Source organism: Lycium barbarum, chromosome 12 (assembly GCF_019175385.1).
Source record: "Lycium barbarum isolate Lr01 chromosome 12, ASM1917538v2, whole genome shotgun sequence".
Lineage (NCBI taxonomy): Eukaryota > Viridiplantae > Streptophyta > Magnoliopsida > Solanales > Solanaceae > Lycium > Lycium barbarum.
In genome coordinates, this window is record NC_083348.1 from 92,008,161 (window position 1) to 92,026,253 (window position 18,093).

The window sequence follows — 18,093 nt, forward strand, 5'->3', positions numbered from 1 at the left end:
TGGAAAGTTAGAGCGGGTACAATGAATGATGTAGCTATGGCTGGTACATATGAGTAAATTGTGGGTAAAAGGAGCATTATCATTCATGACAAACATGTGAAGTCTTGAATGTCACATTTCGTCATCTTTGGACTAGGAAATCTAGTCTTCCTCCTTTTCGTATCCATACAGTACAAGCCAAAACAATTTCCCTAGCGTCATTAAGTAATTGAAATTGAAAAGATTCAACTGACCCTAGAGATATTTGTTTTATAGTCCATCCTATTATCTTTATCTCTTGATTCTTTCCATGCTCAAGAGTCAAGACACGCAAATTCCTTCATGGTAACATTTACTTGCACTACGCTTAATCAACTCAATAAGTACGTGACAATTGGCACATGTCTTGAAATATACGTTTATCACTGAACAATAATTATTCAATACACATTTTCCCATTAATTTGAGACTTAACTATAACATATTAGTGTGATGTGGTGACTGAATGAAATAAATTTCTAATATATAAATTTCAACAATAATTGCAGTAACTTAACAACCTCAGCAATATAGTAATAGCAGTGAACTTAACAACCATAACTTAAATTCAGAATCTACCTTTATTGGCAAATAGAATTTCCTCAATTGTCCCACTATTACTACTTCACGAGTCACTACAGAACATATTTCTCATGCACGAAATCTTTATTTCTTTCTCACTCAGTCACTCTTCACAAAAATAAGAACATCCATAAGCTACAACCTAGAGAAATACCATAGATCCATCTATAGACCATATCTAAAACCCCATGTGAAGGGGTAAGGTTGGAGAAAAATCCAGAGAGAAAAATACAAAAATATATTTATACAATATACAATAAACAGTAAAAATACTTAATACAAAAGAAAAAAAATATGAAGACCTCGAAGTTAAGACATTGTCACACTACTCAAGGAATGATGGGACCAAAAGCCTGACACTCCGATAATGATTTCTGCTCCCCACCTTCACATAAAAATAATCTCAACGGACACCGATACAAACAATTATCTCCTAATCTCACTGTTACCGAACCCGGTTTCAGATCCAACAATGGACCCGGTATAGGTCCGAATAAATAATTTCCACCTAACAATAACCTCTCAAATTGTGACACCCCTTGATCAGGAAACACCATTTTCAATGCATATTGGGTTGGTATCATACCTGATAACTTGTTATTCTCTAATGATAATGATGATAATCTAGGCATTAAACCAAGAAACCCGGGTAATAATCCATGGATCTCATTATTACTCAAGTCTAATGCAATCAACTGACTGTTCTGAAATGAGCTACCCGGTTCTTGAACCGACCCGAATTGGTTACCCGATAATGTGACCTGTTCGAGTGAAGTGTGAGTGAACAAACTCGCTGGGACCCACCCACTGAGTTTATTATAACTCAGATCAATAACTTGTAGGTAATCAAGTCCCGTTAAACTCACCGGAATGTTACCTTCTATACTGTTATTTCTCATAACAATCTCAATAAGAGATGCCGGAAAACTCGCCGGAAGTTGACCGGAGATGGAATTATCACTAGCATCAATGAAAGTCAAGTTATTTAGCTGACCCAACTCAGGAAACTCACCATTAAGCTTGTTGTTTTGAAGTTCGAGTCTTTTTAAACTCTTGAGACCGTTGAAACTTAACGGAATTGCTCCCTCGAGGAAATTGTTGTCAAGGTAAAGTTCTTCAAGATTTGAAAGTGAACCAAGTGAACTAGGAATTGACCCGGATAGAGAGTTACCTGATAACCCGAGTCTTTGTACACGGGTTAGATTTGATAGTGACTCAGGTACTGATCCAGTGAAGACATTATTTGTTAAGTCTAAGCTTTGGAGATAAGGTAAATTCCAAGAAACAGAAGTGAGCGTGCCAGAGTAATTTGCTTGGTCAAGAGCGAGTTCAGTGACTCGGCTAACATTGGAAATAACTACGTCACAACGAAGACCACAAGTGAACTTTTCACCTGAGAGATTATCACAAGGGTCTACAGAGAAATCCCAAGAAATGAGGCATGAACCAGGTGTCATTGAGTTTGGGTAGACGCTATTTTTGAGCTGTTTCAAGACTTCAATGTCTTGCCAGTATGTAGTTGAATGTGCATCTAAGAATAGAACATGAAGAACTGTAAGGAACAGGATAGTTGAAGTTGAAAAACGACCCATTTCTTTGGTTATTTTTTTTCGTAATGAGAATTGAAGAAGCAGCACCTTCAAGATTGGTTTTTAAATGAGCATATATTCGATGTGGCTAATGAAGGGAGCAAACAAAGAAGGGTAATAAAAAAGCGAGAAAGGCAGAATGGAACACTTGTCAAGGAGGAGTTTAAAGGAGTACTTCTCTTTTTCCATTATACTATCTCAACACTACTATAAAGAAAAATATGCTAAATTATTATATGCAAATAAAAAATAAAGCTAAAATATTAATATATATGTCGTACAAAAAAATACAATTATAAGATACTGGAAAGTATTTTGAGAAATTATTTTGGAAGGTAGATATAAATTGGAACAATATAGATAGGAAACAAGACATACAATTCAAGACAAAAAGTAAGTATATCTTTTGGTGAGTGGGCTCACGGGTAAAATGTCCGTGGAGTGTACTGTTCATCTAAATTTGCATGTATTTGCTGATTGAAGTAAAGGGAAAATGATAGCTCTGTGTGACACTCCCATTAAATGTTTTATAGGGCTAGGGACAAGGGTCCCAATTTGTGGTTGGTTACTAGCTCAGTCCACAACATTCATCTTTGGCTCCTATTTTCTTCTTTCACAATATATTTTTACTAAATTCCAATGTCTCCAGCTAATTGATTCTCTGTTCTTTCAATATTGATCTTTATAACTAACAAAATTAAGTATCAAAGTTACTAAACAAAGGGGGCAAGTAGAGGAAATGATGAATACTAGTACCTTATTACAGCAGCAAATTGCGTTTGCACTGATTGAGAGGCACCTACTTTTAATTGAGTATTAACCACTTTGCTTCGACCGGTTAGAGATAGCCATATTCTGATACTCTCGAAAACGTTAGTACCAATAATTTGTCTTTGCGTTTCACTAAAGGTGTCATTTCAATTGGTTGAGTGCTAATTGTTTCTTTCTGTATTTTCGAAATTAGGAAAGTGTTATTCTACTGAAGAAAGTTTGAATTTTCCTATTCGTTGGACCAATTTTGCTTGGAGATATTGTCCAGATTAAGTTATCCGAGTCTTTAAAAAAGTAAAATTATTTGTAAAGCAGGCAACCTAAGCTACTGCGACTAGAAATTAATCTGCAGGAAAATTCTATTTCGACCAACAAATGTTAAGACTTAAAGACTAATGTGTCCAAACATGAGTTAGAAAGGTGGAATAATTACCCGTTGTTAAACCTATTTTCAGCCAACTTGATTTGGACAAAACTTCTTAAGACGGATAATAATCATGCTGCACTGAGGAACAAAATGATTCGATAAATGTTTTTGTAGGTACTAAAGCTGTTTGCTTTGGCTAATCTTTCCAAATGTACCTTAAAGCATAAAAAAGATATACAAAAATAAACATCACAGTTGTTTTATTTAAACAGATAAAAGATTTGAGATATTTATTATTAGAGACTGTAATTAAGTTTTTCAATTTTATTTAATTAAAATGAAAAAATAAAATCACAAAATATGGAGAGAGAATGTTTATGAGATTTTGATCATAAATGTATTGTCGATAATGCATGAGGTTATATTGTCCCCTAATAGTTTGATAAATATAATTTTTTTTATAGGAAACTCTTCTATCCCACAGAAATTAAAAACAATTCCAGCTTTTGCCTCTAAGAAAAATTACTTTCTTCTTCTTCTTTCCTGATAACAAAAAAATAAAATAAAGACCTTCACCTATTTCAAAGTACTTCTTTTCCTTAAATAAGCACTTTTTTAAGAAAATTAAAAGATAAGCATTTTAATCTCCTAAAAGCTTGTCCCGCAGACTAATAATGTATGACTCTATTTTAACAGGTCAAACCTGAATTGGATGCAATGCGAGGCTAAATTTTAAATTTGGAAAAATAAAAAACCGGGTTCTATGTTTTAAGGGCAGCCAACCCCCGGCCATGTTGTGAATGACCTGTGTATTGACTTAACCTATTTTAACTCGTTCAAATTTGACCAAGCTTATCCATTTGATACCACTAATACTTCCAAATATAAGACATTATATAAGTTCAAGTTGTTCAACTCACAAAAAAAGAAAACGTATAATTAGCATCAATGCTCTTTGGATACTTTCTGTTTTGTTTTTTAGAGTATATCAAGGATTACTTACAACTAGAAAATGTTTAACGAATATTTGGTTGGTCACGATGGAAGAATATCGATGTGCTGTTCAGAAATTCTTATTCATCTGTTATAAGCCTCATTGGTCTGGCGTGGCATCTTCAAAGAGACGTTAGGGTCCCAAACATGTTAAGTGCATAATTAAAGACCACATATAAAAGAAGTGAAACAATAAAATAAGGGTAGTCCCTACCAAATCACACAGGGAGACGTTAGGGTCCCAAACCTCTTAAATGCATGTTTTTCGTTTAATAAAACGGGTGGAATAATAAAATAAAGACTCTCTCTACCAAATCACAGTCGCTAGCTCATCTCTCTACCAAATCGGAGAAAAATGCGTCATGATTCACTATCGTCAGTATTAATGTCTTATCTGATTAAACATAGGAGAATTGCTCACTATGATGTTCGTTTACAGCTGCCAAGTTGGTATTCTAGTCCCTCACATTGCCAAATCTGCGTGCATTAGATGACGTCTCATGATTACAATTTTTGTCAGCCTCATGTCGAACACTTAAACTCAACGTTCAGTACTCCCATCCGCTATGCGGCAGATTAGTGTACTACGCGCTAAAGTATGAAAGCATGCGCGGTGCCGTCTCATCGCTCATTTTTGGTACCTAATGACTTCCTTGTTCAGGAGAAGAGACACCAAAATCGTCACAAACTTTTTGTATCTAATGGAGTTAAAAAATAGAGTCAAGAGTTCTTTTTTCTCCAGAACAAACTTCAAAAGTTATAACTCAAGAGCAAGAGTTTTTACTATTACAACAACACCTGCTTCTTGGTCAAGCTAGTCTCGTTTAGAGATTGTCTCAAGGACGGAATGGGCTTTTCGCGTGGTCTAGCTTAAAAGCAAGTAAACTATTGAAACATGCATAAATATCATTTTTAGCTTCTTACTACAAGCTCTTAGTAATATAGCCTTGCTCTAGTTACATGCATTGCTACTATATCCACTTTATTATCTAAATTATTGCATAGATCCTCATGTTTGTATTGCCTTCAAGCAATCTATGAAATTGTTAAATGAACTTCTATATAATTAAAGAGTCAAATACGAGCAATCCAAAAAGAGGTGAATGGTCTTATTTTACATTGTCAGGAGACATCTTGCTTGTGATGGGAAACTTTTAGTTGTTTCGGGCAACAACGATTGATGTCATGCATCATGTAAGAGGCGCTATCCAGTTGGACCTTTATAAGACAGAGGAGGCGAAGAAAGGTGTGGGATGTTCCACTAGCACTCATGGGAATTGTATAAAAAGAGAAGAAAGAAAGCTTTTGAAGGACAGGGAACAATTTTGTAATTTGGGGAATAATCTCTAATCCATTATTTTTAGGATTGTACCACGATGTTCCAGTTTGTATAGAAGATTGAGGAATAGTCTCTTAACCCGCTTTGACAAAAGAAGCAGAAGGGAATAACAGAAGAACAATCTGAACTTCAACAATCGAAAGAAGCTTGGCAGCACTTTAAAATTTAAATGACAAAGACACTATTGGTAGACATCCGGATTTAGGAATAGTTATGATGCAGCATCAACGACAAGATGAGACAGCGCATCAGAAGTCAAAGCTCAAAAACACTAATTGATAGGATCTTTATTAGTAGTTTTAGAGAATGTACAAACCCTAACAGATATGGATATGAACAAAAAAAAAAGATTGATTAGCGCGGTGTCCGGCCAGTTGCACGCACCTTGACTAATTCCACGAGGTACCCGCTACCTCCCATCAACACAAGTACCAGGTAGCTCTGTCCACCTAGGCTTAGACAGAGGGGAAGAAATAACCCAGTATTTTTTTCTCCATTGGTACTTGAACATGTGACCTCATGGTTCTCAACTCACTTCAATGGATACGAACAAGTTATTGGTGCTTTAATACATAATTCTAAGTGGCATAAGATAGAGGAAATTGAGAAAAAATTTAAGATCTCCCGGGGACAGAATGAAGAGGCGAGAAGGAATCTAATGATATAAATTATAGAATACATGGGCAATTATCCGTATATCTCCCTTCAGAAAGAAGAAAGAAAGGAGGCAATCTGCATATATAACCCAACCTCTGAAATCCAAGATTAAAAGACTTAGATGTTACAAAATTATCTACAATAAGCTTTGACATTTTTATCGAACTTCTACTCGCAGCATTTACATTTGAGTCGTTTACTCTGGAAGAAAATATTTGTAAATGAAATGCACAACTTTTCTTTTCCATTTAATTTAAAAAAAAAGAAGCAACGCAGTCATAAATTCTCTCCCAAAAGTATTTACTAAAATAATTCCAGAAGAGAAAAACTAAAAGTCCCAGTGAAACTACACAAGTAGAGATGTAGCAAAGAAACAAGGTAGTGAGGGGATCTTGGGCAGCTTAGATGACCTTTAAACGGGAACATAAAGAGATATTTACGCCTTACACATCCATTAATGAACAGAGGGAACTGATCCTCAAACCAAGGATATTCATTCAACATAAGGTTAATTTACAAAACAGAACAAGGATAACAAAGGTACCTTAAAGGTGTTCCATCATGGTTTCCTTTCAGGTGACCATTCAAATTTGCTATGTGTTCCTTTATTCTGGGTAATGCTGTATATGTACTGCTTGACATACTTAGGGTTCATCTCGAACACAAAACTCATTTCCCGTATCTGTAAAAGTTCAGTATGTTCCATAAATTAATAAATTATAAGACCTCTCCAGCCAAAGAATGTCATAATAGAGAACATTTCAAGATTTTGACCATTTCCAATATATTACAGAGGGGTAATATGAAATGAAGATGCTACAGACCATCTTAGATATATGCAAGTAGCTTAGATGGATTTTCTCTTCATTGTCTTGACTATATAATGCACTCACCAATTATACTCTTGACCACCCCCAATATCCCCCCCCCCCCCCCCCCGGATCAGGGAGGGGGGACAAGTCATAGCACTTAAGAAGAAACTGAAATAAAAGGAAAGATCATTGCATGACAGGAAATCTACAAAAGTGCATCTTTTATTTATTGTTTGGGATAAAATTCGCGACCAGGTTAGTCCAAATAAAATTTATCCAGTGTTAGGCAACTTTTTTAGCCGACTCCAATGATTGAGGTGTCATTTTGTTACTAGGTATCCTTTCCTCGCCCCATAGACTGTTGCTCGGACTGGGGTGGGGGCATCCGATAGGGGTGCAGATCTAGATGTCGGATTCTTCATCACATAAATCTTAGGATTCCAAGGCATGGATCCGCGTGCGGGGTGCTCGTGTACAACCGATAAATGTATATTACAACAAACAAAAAGTATATATTTCAATTAATTGGAGTTATCGAACTAAAACTAATTAAATTTACTTATTTATAAACACCTAATATTTTATCCATAAGATAGACCTCCTTTGTCTTTGTGATAGCGAAACGGAGATCCCAATGCATGGAGTCGTGGTTGTTGGTCAAAGCAAAGGGGTGAGGAGCGTGTTGGTCAACTTACTATACAAATAAACACCATCTAAGAAAAAGATTGATGCATAGAATTGATATAACTAATGACACTTAATTTGGGGATTAACGGTTGTTGATTGATTGATTGAAACACCACCCTAGTACGGCTAGAGGTCCCAAATATTTATCAAACTAACAGGAAATTTTGTTTAGTCTGCTCTGAAGAGAAGGTCTAAGAGTTCGATTTCTTTTCAGTTGCCCTTTCAAAAAACATCTTTCCAGTTGCCCAGCTTGTTGTCAACAGTAAATATAACAATTTTAAGGTCTTGTTGTTTCCAAAGAGACTTCTCTTATCATATTAAGGCAGTGGATAAAAGATAAGCTCTGCCCAAGGTCATGTTGGGAATAAAAGATCTATAATACTACTAACCAAATGTTGGATTCAAAAATCCTACTAACTAACAACCAATTATTCAGTTCATTATCTCAGTTTATCATGTAGGATGTCCAAAAACCATTTAATTTACCATTCTTTATTGTCGTAATGTGATCAAGGATGTGTTTTATACATTAACTTTCAGCAAATGCTTTGTAATTTTAATTTATCATACCTCAACTCATAGTCTGGAAATACCTTGGATAGTTTGAACATCCTTATTTCATTGACATGAAAAGCACTGTGTAATATTTGCTTACACAGAAGATCTCAGGCAATTAAATAATAAGGAACCAGATCATAGGAAGAAAGTATTATTAACCGCAAAGCAGAACTTCCAAGACCTAAATGTAGGTAATATGCAAGAAAATTTGTCCCTTTAAGGTAAGGAGAGTGAACATACCTCTATCACACAACTACAGCTAAGGGTCAGATACTGCCCACTATCAACAGATTTGCCATTCACTGCTATTGCGCACCTCCCAAGATTCTTCAGACTGAAGGATCCATCCGATTCCATCTTGATGCTTGCCTAAGTACGAAAACATGGAGAAATGACCAAAAAAGGGCCTTCCATCTAATGCAAAACTATAAGATGGCATAACATATAACTGTATTTTCCAAGGAAATTCATAAGCTGGCATAGAAGGCATTCTTATCTAAAGGAGCTTTGAAATATCTAACTCCACCAAAATGATTTCAATGAAAAAGAGATATTGTTTAGAACTGACTGTTTCATATATGTCTAAGAGACTATGCCACATAGGATTAATTTTATCACCGTGTCTTCTCACCACCAAGTGCTATTACCTGGTTTATCCTTAAGTGTAACCACAATTTTGTTTAAGACATCATCAGCCAAACACTGTGACTTCCTGTGCTTAATAACACAGCATAAGTTATTAAGTAAGAAACCTGAATAGCCTTTGTGTGTTTTTAGCGACATCACTTCTATGCTCGTACATTATTACATTGAAAGAATGAAAAAGCCCGAAGAAAATCCTTCACTTGAGTTTTAACATCAAGTTGTAGCGTCAAAAGGCACTTAAAACAAAGTCACAACACAATGCCACATATTGTTTGACATGCCTCCTTTACATAGAGTACATTCACACAGAATTATGTTTCAAGTATTCTAACATCGTTCTTAAAAAAGTCATAATAGCATGACATAGAAGATGATAACAAAATATTCTACCTGACGCCGAGATATTTTGTTAGCACGGCCTTCTTTTCGTAAATCAATGTCAACCTCAACATCATCAGTGGATCTTCCAAGTATGACCTACAAATACACAGGCAAAATGGATAAGAATTGCAATTATCAGGGCCTGATTTCCCCTACAAAATCTGCAAAACCATATAGTGTTGAACTCCACCACGAATTACATGGAAAGTCAAACTCCTCCCTAACCAAAAGTTTCTCATAGAAGGACTTCACCTAGTTCTGAATTCAGTATAAGGTATTTTAGCAATTTTCTATTTTGTAATAATTTTTCCCCGAAATCCAGTCAGGAAACTCTCCAGCCAAGTTTCCTAATAGTCTTTGAGGTCAAGTTACACGAGGTACCTTCATAGGAAGAAGAGATTCATCCATATAAATTATATGTATCTTTCAGCTTAATGGTGGAAAAAATTTGATCTCTCAATGAAGTTTATGTAGCTTTTTTGGGGCTTATGCGACCGGGGGGGACTTTTTCGTGCTCATTGTATTAAAAGGAGCAAGAACATTGTCCCAAGAGGGAGCAATTACATAGCCACATGAAAATATCGGAAAATCAACTACACTATTAAAACTAAAACCTCAAAGGAACAGCCACGTGGAAAATAGAAATCATAGATGTGGAAGAGCAATTCCCCAGCAGAAAGAAGACAAATAAATAGATAGGGGGAGGGGGGGAGGAGCTACGCTGAAGGAGAAAGCTTCAATATAATCAATCAATTGAATAACAAAAGATGCAGGTTACAATCTGGGATATTTACCTCAGTCTTCCGGATGTAATGCCTCAGATGACGGCCATATAGGATGGCAAAGGCTCCTCGAGGCGTCATGTCTCTTCGCAAACCAGAGCGAACACACTGTTCCAACCTTATGGTTGTCCTTCTAAAGTCTTCAGACTGATACTTTGACTCTGAATACCACATAACCAACAGTTCAAGCTTAAAATCTACTCCATGTAGCATAATAATAAGAATTTTCTTTTTCACTTTAAGTAGCTTCACCATATAACACACCCATGGCTACTTAAGTAATCAGGATTTTTCTTGCTATGTCAATTACAACATTAGAGAGTCACACCCCTGTAAATGTATGGATGACTAAATATGGATGTAACCTTTGTATAAGACTGGCACATCAATCATGAGAAGAAGAGCAAACAGATGTAAGAGTGATACCACAGAGAAGGAACATCAAGTTTTACACACTTGGTACTGTACATGATTTATCTCCAGTAAAAGCTATAAATGAATAAACTCCATTCAATTTCAAAGAATTTACCTTGCCTAGTTGCATATGAGTCTTGATCATGTGGATCTAAGTCCATCTCTAGTATCTGACAAGCGAAATCGCAAAATCAAAAGAATATTATCTCTACTTCGGTAACCCTACAGATGAGATTAGCTTAAAGAAAAAGCTTCAAGAATTACCATAGCTTCAACATCAGAAAAATAAGGTACATCATCATCGCTCTGAGGATCTTCCACTTCTGATGTTGAAGGGTTAATTGTTGGCTCTGTAATAGCTACTCTGACAGAAGTTGATTCACCACATTGTGGTGCCTCGATGAAAGTAGCTGGGGTGTCCCCCACCTGCCGTCAACCAATAAGCAGAATTGAATGTTTCATACAAAGAAGGTAAGTAATTCACGGAAGAAAGTATATATAATATTTCATGTTTTGTTACCCCTCTAACTCTAGCAATATTCTCCTCTCGCACATCATTTTTATATACTTCTGGGTTTACAGGCAATGATCTGCTTTGACCTGTGACTCCAACACCCTTGTTAGCAGCACCAGGAAGGACCGGTAAAGCAATAGTACCAGACACCTTTAAATGGGCAGTACTACCAACGGCTGGCTGCACTGGCCGGGTTTCTCCAAGGATGTTTGGTCCAACCTTATTAGTCCATGCAAAAGACTTGCCAGAATCTTTTCCACGAGTGAAGGAGCTAACTTTTTGTTCACTTTTATTACAAGCCGATGGCAGGTCCATGGAACTTTGACCAACTGGTTGAGTCGCGGTAGAAGCAAATGATGTGGAAGGGTGGATAAGCAAGAAGATATCATCGTTACAAGGAATCTCTGTGTCCTCGGTGTTAAGGGTACAGAGCATACTCCCATCAACAGGCTGTTTTATATCAGTACTTGATGCTGATGTGGATGGCACATTAACTTCACAATTAGATCTGACACCTTGACCATGTAGAGAAGAATTTTCCACTTCTGATCCCAAAGGATGCAAATCATCAGGAACTGTAATATTTGTGTTTGATTCTTTGACTACTTCAGATTCATGGTCGTCTGAAACGCCTTCTGGAATATCACTAGGAGAATCTGGGAGGAGCTTAAGATTCGCTTTACACAAGTTGTCCGCTGAATCCTTCGCATCCACCTCCAAAAGGATATCATCCTCATTTGAAAGGTTTAAGAGGGAATCTGGGAGATCCATGAATTCACCATCTGAAGTAGCTGATGAATCAATAAAATCAGTGCTACCAGTCCTGGCTCCCAACATAGCTCCTGCAATGACAACATCATACACACATGAACGCTTATCATGACTATTGCTATCATTAGTATATGACCTTGTTAATGGCTTATTTCATATCTCCAAGACACATACTGCTACATTTTCCATTGTATTCCAAAGAGGGAGAATAGACTGAACAGATGGAAATTCCACTGTATGAAATGAAGAGTTCTCACCTGACTTTGGGGAGTGAGAATGCTGTCTACTTCTAAATCCGCAAGGACCACTACATATATTTTGACGGTTGTCACTCCTTGGATGAAAAGTGGACAACTGTTTTCCTTCAGGACTACTGAAGATCTTTCTCTCAGGAGATAACTGTGATAAGCGAGGCCTCTTAACAGCCGAGCAACTTTCATAGTCAATGGAGTTGTCTTTAAAAACATCAGGAATTTCTCTGTCTTCCATATCAGGCTGAAAAAAATTCCTCCCCTCTTCTCCTAATGAATTGGAAAGGTCCTCCGCAAACCTTCTGTCTCTTAGAATTGCATCTGAACTATTATCGTCTACTGAAATTGAACACCTATTATTATAGGCTATATGAGAATCAGCCATGGCAGAGGTGACAGGCATATCTGCAAGTGCTTCTGGGAAAGCATTGCGCAAGATATCCAGATCTGATTCTTGAAGCCCAAGGTCATCTGAGATACAATTCCCATCACGAGCCTGAGCATCAATTCTGACATGCTGCCTAAAATCAGTTCCATGTCCATTGCAATCATGTAGATTTGACTCATCTAGAAAGCCTATATCAGTAGAGTTGAAAAATTCACTTCGAAATTTCTTCCGCATCGTATAGTATTGTCTACGAATGCTGTCCACTTTCCTCTTACCAACAATATCTTTGCTTCCTTTAAGATTTTCAGATTTGTTAAACTTTGACACTGGATTGATCCCTGAATGTTCAAGCTCAACCATGCGAGCAGAAGCTGAAGCTGCAACATCAGAGTCATACAGAAGAGAATCCCAACGATCCTTTAGTTCTTGCAACGTGAATCTGCGGGAAAATCGTACTGCTCCTTTTGCAAGTGCTTCTAAAGAAGCACCAGCCTGCAAGCAAACAAGGAAAACCAAGAAAGTTTATTTTGAAAAACAATAACAACAACAATTATGCCTCAATCCCAAGCAAGCTGGGTCGACTGTATAAATCCTCAGACCATGTTACTCCATATAAACTCATCTCAGGCAAATATTATACAAAATAATAAGAAGATAAAAAGTACTAGAAGTTCGTTATATTTTTCTTGACGTATAAATCTTTGGAATACTAAATAACTCCTAGAAAAGCATAGGGCGTAAAGTAAAGTGCTAACATGACTAAAACATATTCTCAACTAATAGGTATTGCCTATATAGATTTTTTTTCTTCCATTGTGCCATATATTTCGCTAAATGTGCATAAATCTCAAGAGATTGACAACTTCCTTCCCGGTGATTTTAAATCTATCTTTTCCCCTTTTAACACCTTCACACACCATGGTTTCACACCTAATGGAATGGTACCTCTTGAGGTCGACGCAAGGCATGACCAAACCATCTCTAGAAACCTCTCATTTTATAATTTACTCGATGTGTGCTACTATTTTCTCACAAATGTGGTCATTTCAAATATTGTCTCGGCTTGTATAATCACACATCCATCTTAGCATCCGCATCTCTGCGCCATTTTATTGGACTTTCTGGACTTCAACAGCTCAACATTCCCTCCCATATAACATTGTTGGTCTTATAACTGTTCTATAGAACCTATTTTTCACTTTGGTAGGCATCCTCTATCGTGTAACACCTAGGCCGAACCTTCCGATTTTGATTCTATGTGTAACATATTAGTCATCATTTCATTTTCTTGGAACGACGACCTGAATACTAAATTGTTTGCACTTAGGCCTCATTTGTTTAAAATTAAGACGTCTGAATCTGAATGCACATCTGAATCATTAAGATGTTGATTCTAGATCTGAACACTAAATGATATAGACTTAGACTGTTTGTTTTTCAACATCTGAATGTGCACAATTTATTTATTTATTTGTTAAACACAATAAATATACAATTTAAATAAAAAGAAAGTAAATATTAAAAAGATATAAATTTAATAAAATAAAATTATTATTTGAAAAAAAAAAATTGTTCTCTAGTAACCCTGAACGAGAATAATCTTTTATCTCAAAATTAATCAAAGCGGAAAAAAAAAAATCAACTTTGACCCCTAGGCTCAAACACAGTGATATCCACCACTTCCATAACCGTTGATACCCACCATCATATTTGAACTTTCAAATCTCCAGTGAAATCCTTTTCTAACCTACAAAACTTTCAAAGAAGAAAGTGATTCTTTAAAATTTTGCTGCAGAGAAGACCTTTAGTGATTAGGGTTCATGTTTTTTCTTTGTTCTTCTGGTTAGGCTTCATGTTTTATTCCTTTGTTCTTCAGGTTATGTTTTAGAGGTTGTAAAGTTTCAATCTTTGAGATGATTGCTGGCAGAAGAGATTTGTAATTGAGTTCTTTAGGAATAAAGATAAGTTAATAGTAGAAGTTGGGGACGGATCGCTGTAGCTATTTTCATTTGTCTGATAAACAGTTTCTAACTTCCTATGTTTTAGATGATTGTTCGACAATGGAGGAGAGAGGAGAGATGAAGGTATTGTTAGCCATGAATGATATAAATCTACAGGGAGATAACAACGGAGAAGATGAGAAGTTTATTCCATAATAATTGAGAAAATAACATTTAAAAAATAAAAGAGCAAGAAAAGGGTCTGAATGATTTTCGATCTGAACGAATCAGCTCTATTCAGATGTATTAAGTGGGTAAATCTTAATAAAAGCAAATGCACTTAATGGGCTGGGCTCTTAATCATTCAGATTCAGACCCTCATTAAGTGCAAACAAATGAGGCCTTGGGCACTCCAATCCCGTCTAATCTCACCTCTATTTCACTCTTCTAATGTTAACTAAACTGGCAGTGTATTTATTTAGTCTTGCTGATAAGACTAGGCTATGAGCAACAATTACACTTAGAGTGCTGATAAAGAAATTAGATGTGGAGTAATGATCTCCAAGACAACAGTAGTCGGTGAAAAGATAGAGACAGACGTTACTTCAAATTAAATAACTGAAGTATTTCTATCAACTAGCCAACCAGCAGACAGCCATTTTCTTTTTCTTTTTTTTATATGTGAGCCAAGGTAAAGATAGAAACATATTAATTATGGCTAGATGGAAATAAAAAAATATAGAAAGCAGATCCAGTTCACGGAGAGACAACTAAATTCCACAGCTAGCCTTAGCGGACAAATTGAAAAACTGCTAGTTCCAAGTAAAACAGTAAAGAGGCACAATGAGGCTCAGAGATAATCGTCAAATAGAAGAACTGGAGTACCAGTACCTAAAGTGATGCAATCACTGTTAAGCTAACAAATTAATATCTTCTTTCGAAGGCAAAAAGATTTTCAAATCTCATAATTTACGATCAATTCATTCAACATTTCCTTTTTTAGAGGACAAATATTCACATCTAAATTATTGGTCCGAGCAAGATACAACTTATTTAAACAGAATAATTCATAAAAAGAAATCCTTCTGTGGGATTACGTGTAATATATATTTACTACGTTACCAATTATCAGTTCTTGTTCATTGGAATTGGACGGATAAGCGTCTTTTGGGACCATTTTTAAACAATAATGGCATAAAAGTGTCTACAATGACATGATCCATAAATATACAAAAAAAGATTATCTTATTCTAAACACATCTCACACTTCCAATCTGCTCGGAGCCAGAGGTGTAGCTAGCATTATAGGTACGACAGTACGGGCTCAATTGAACACATAACTTTCGACACGGAGCATAAACGGAGCATAAATTTTTGTGTAAAAACTTACTAGAATTATAATAAGTAGTAGATGAACCCATAACTTTAAAAATACAATTGGTTCAACGCAATGCATCTTAAGATTAAACCCATAGAGTTTAAATCCTAGATCCGCCTCTACTCGGAGCTAAAACGTCCCATCACGTAATAAGCAATTACTAGAACAACAAACACCTAAAATTCACGGAATCTCTAGCATCGTTTGTTAAAACCCGGTCTTCTCCTCTTTAACCCCAATTTACAACATTTTTTTAAAGAGAGTGAGTTTTTTATCAGTCTTATGTGCCTTGCATTTCCGGCAAATTAGCTACCTTAAACGCTTTTCATCCCTTAGCATTTCTATATCATCACTATCAAGTTAATTTCAAATGTTAAGATAGAGAGCTGATTAATTAGCGCACACGTGCAAAATGAAAAACAATTGGGCCGGAAATACAATAAAGCGAAAAACACGGAATGATCACAAATTTAGGCGAAGGTAAATAAACTGTAACCTCAACAACAACGACATACCCAGTGTAATCCCACAAGTGGGGAGGGTAGGAGTACGGTCTTCCTCAACAACAACAACAACAGCGACATACCCAGTGTAATCCCACTTGTGGGGAGGGTACGATGTACGCAGACCTTACCCCGACCTTTGTGGATAGAGAGGCTGCTTTTGATAGACCTCGGCTCGAAAAACAGCAATCACTGTTTAGCTATTAGCAACAAATGACGCGTAAGTGTCTTCGGAAAAAATAAAGTCTAAGCGCATATGGCCACGAAAAGAAAATCATATTTTGGTAAGACTTGATCTGAATCGTTATTCAGATTCAAGTTGGTTTAGTGAGGGCGACCGCGAAAGTCACCGAATGGGGACATTTTTTAAACAATAATGACATAAAAGTGTCTAGAATCACATGATAACTAGATCCAGGGGTGGAGCTAGCTCATCGGGTGCGGGTTCGGTCGAACCCGGTAGCTTTGGTCCAAACCTCATATTGTATTAAAAATTCATTGAATATATACAAACTATTTTTAGAACCCATTAACTTTAAAAAAAACTAAAATTCCAAACCCACAAACGTCAAATCCTAGCTTCGCCTCTAGATCATCTTATTCTAAGCACATCTCACACTCCCAATCGGCTCGAAGCAAAAACTTCCCATCATGTTATAAGCCACTACTAGAACAACAAACACCTAAAATTCACGGAATTTCTAGCATCCTATACCCAGTATTCTCCTCTTTAAGCCTACAACAATTTTTTAAGTGTGGCTTGCATTTCCGGCAAACTAGCTACCTTAAACACTCGTCATCCCTTAGCATTTCTATATCATCACTATCAAGTTAATTTCAAGTGTTAGATTTAAGCTCTGCAAATTTTAAGAAAAATTAGAGCACACATGCAAAATGAAAAACAATAGGCTGGAAATACAACGAGCGGAAGAAAAAAAAAACGAACGATCACAAATTTATGCGAAAACAAATAACGTCCACTTGCGAATATAAATTGTTACCTCGACAGCGTTCTTCAACAAGAGGTCATCTTCGGGAATCCATGAAACGGGAACTGGAACAGCAGTTTCCATCTCCACTTTGTAAACCCTAGAATTCAGGTTGATTCCAGTACTATAAAAGCTATATCATTCTCAATTCTGATTCGATGGAGCGATAAAACTGATTTTCGGAAGTGGATTGTGGAATATTGAACTACTTCACGGTGATGGTGTGGAATTGGTACTTTGGGTGAGAGAGTGACACAGAGATTCGGGAAATGTTTTTATAGCTTTTTTTTGCTGGAGAGCGTTGTCACGACGCGGGTAACGTTCGTCACGGAATCCTGATTTTTTAACTTTCTCCGTTAGCGTATTTTACTTTAACTTCCCTTTTTCTTTACTCCATTTTTGAAACATTTAAATCTTTACTTGTACATTATGATTTTGGTTGTTTCCTTATGAAAATAAGATAATATGGATTTAGGGATCATAAGAAAGATCTAATAAGATCATTGTAATTTCAACTTGATGTTATTACTCCAATTATGATATCTTTTCCATTATGCCTCATATTGTAATGTTCAGATTTTATGTTAATAAAAGAGCGGATCTAATTTCAAGACACTTGAGAGAAAAAACTAGTATTATCTTTAAAAATTCTCGGCCATTTTTTTTTTTAAGAGAGTCGATGTTACAAGTTAGATTTTATTTGAATTGTTTCCTTGTTTTAATGTATTCAAGTTACAGCTGTTATTAGTCGTTTAATTGAGCTG

General features: G+C 36.2%; 2 protein-coding genes across 4 annotated transcripts; both read right to left on the reverse strand.

The window, feature by feature from the left end:
* Positions 1-566: 566 nt before the first annotated feature.
* LOC132621996 (brassinosteroid LRR receptor kinase BRL2) lies at positions 567-4,373 on the reverse strand. The gene has a single exon (XM_060336506.1). The coding sequence runs from the start codon at positions 2,190-2,192 to the stop codon at positions 930-932; it is 1,263 nt and encodes a 420-aa protein (XP_060192489.1). The 5' UTR covers positions 2,193-4,373; the 3' UTR covers positions 567-929.
* Positions 4,374-4,508: 135 nt separating this feature from the next.
* Positions 4,509-17,594, reverse strand: LOC132621994 (uncharacterized). Of its 3 annotated transcripts, none has more exons than XM_060336505.1 (10): positions 17,342-17,594; positions 12,138-13,011; positions 11,116-11,951; positions 10,860-11,021; positions 10,711-10,765; positions 10,194-10,342; positions 9,409-9,495; positions 8,614-8,742; positions 6,861-6,998; positions 4,509-4,968 (listed from the first exon to the last, which is right to left on the reverse strand). In XM_060336505.1, the coding sequence occupies exons 1-9, from the start codon at positions 17,411-17,413 to the stop codon at positions 6,876-6,878; spliced, it is 2,487 nt and encodes an 828-aa protein (XP_060192488.1). In that variant the 5' UTR covers positions 17,414-17,594; the 3' UTR covers positions 4,509-4,968; positions 6,861-6,875. The 3 variants fall into 3 exon arrangements, with proteins under 3 accessions (XP_060192488.1, XP_060192487.1, XP_060192486.1); XM_060336504.1 differs by having other exon boundaries at positions 4,509-4,972; XM_060336503.1 differs by lacking the exon at positions 4,509-4,968 and having other exon boundaries at positions 6,678-6,998; positions 17,342-17,593.
* Positions 17,595-18,093: the final 499 nt, after the last annotated feature.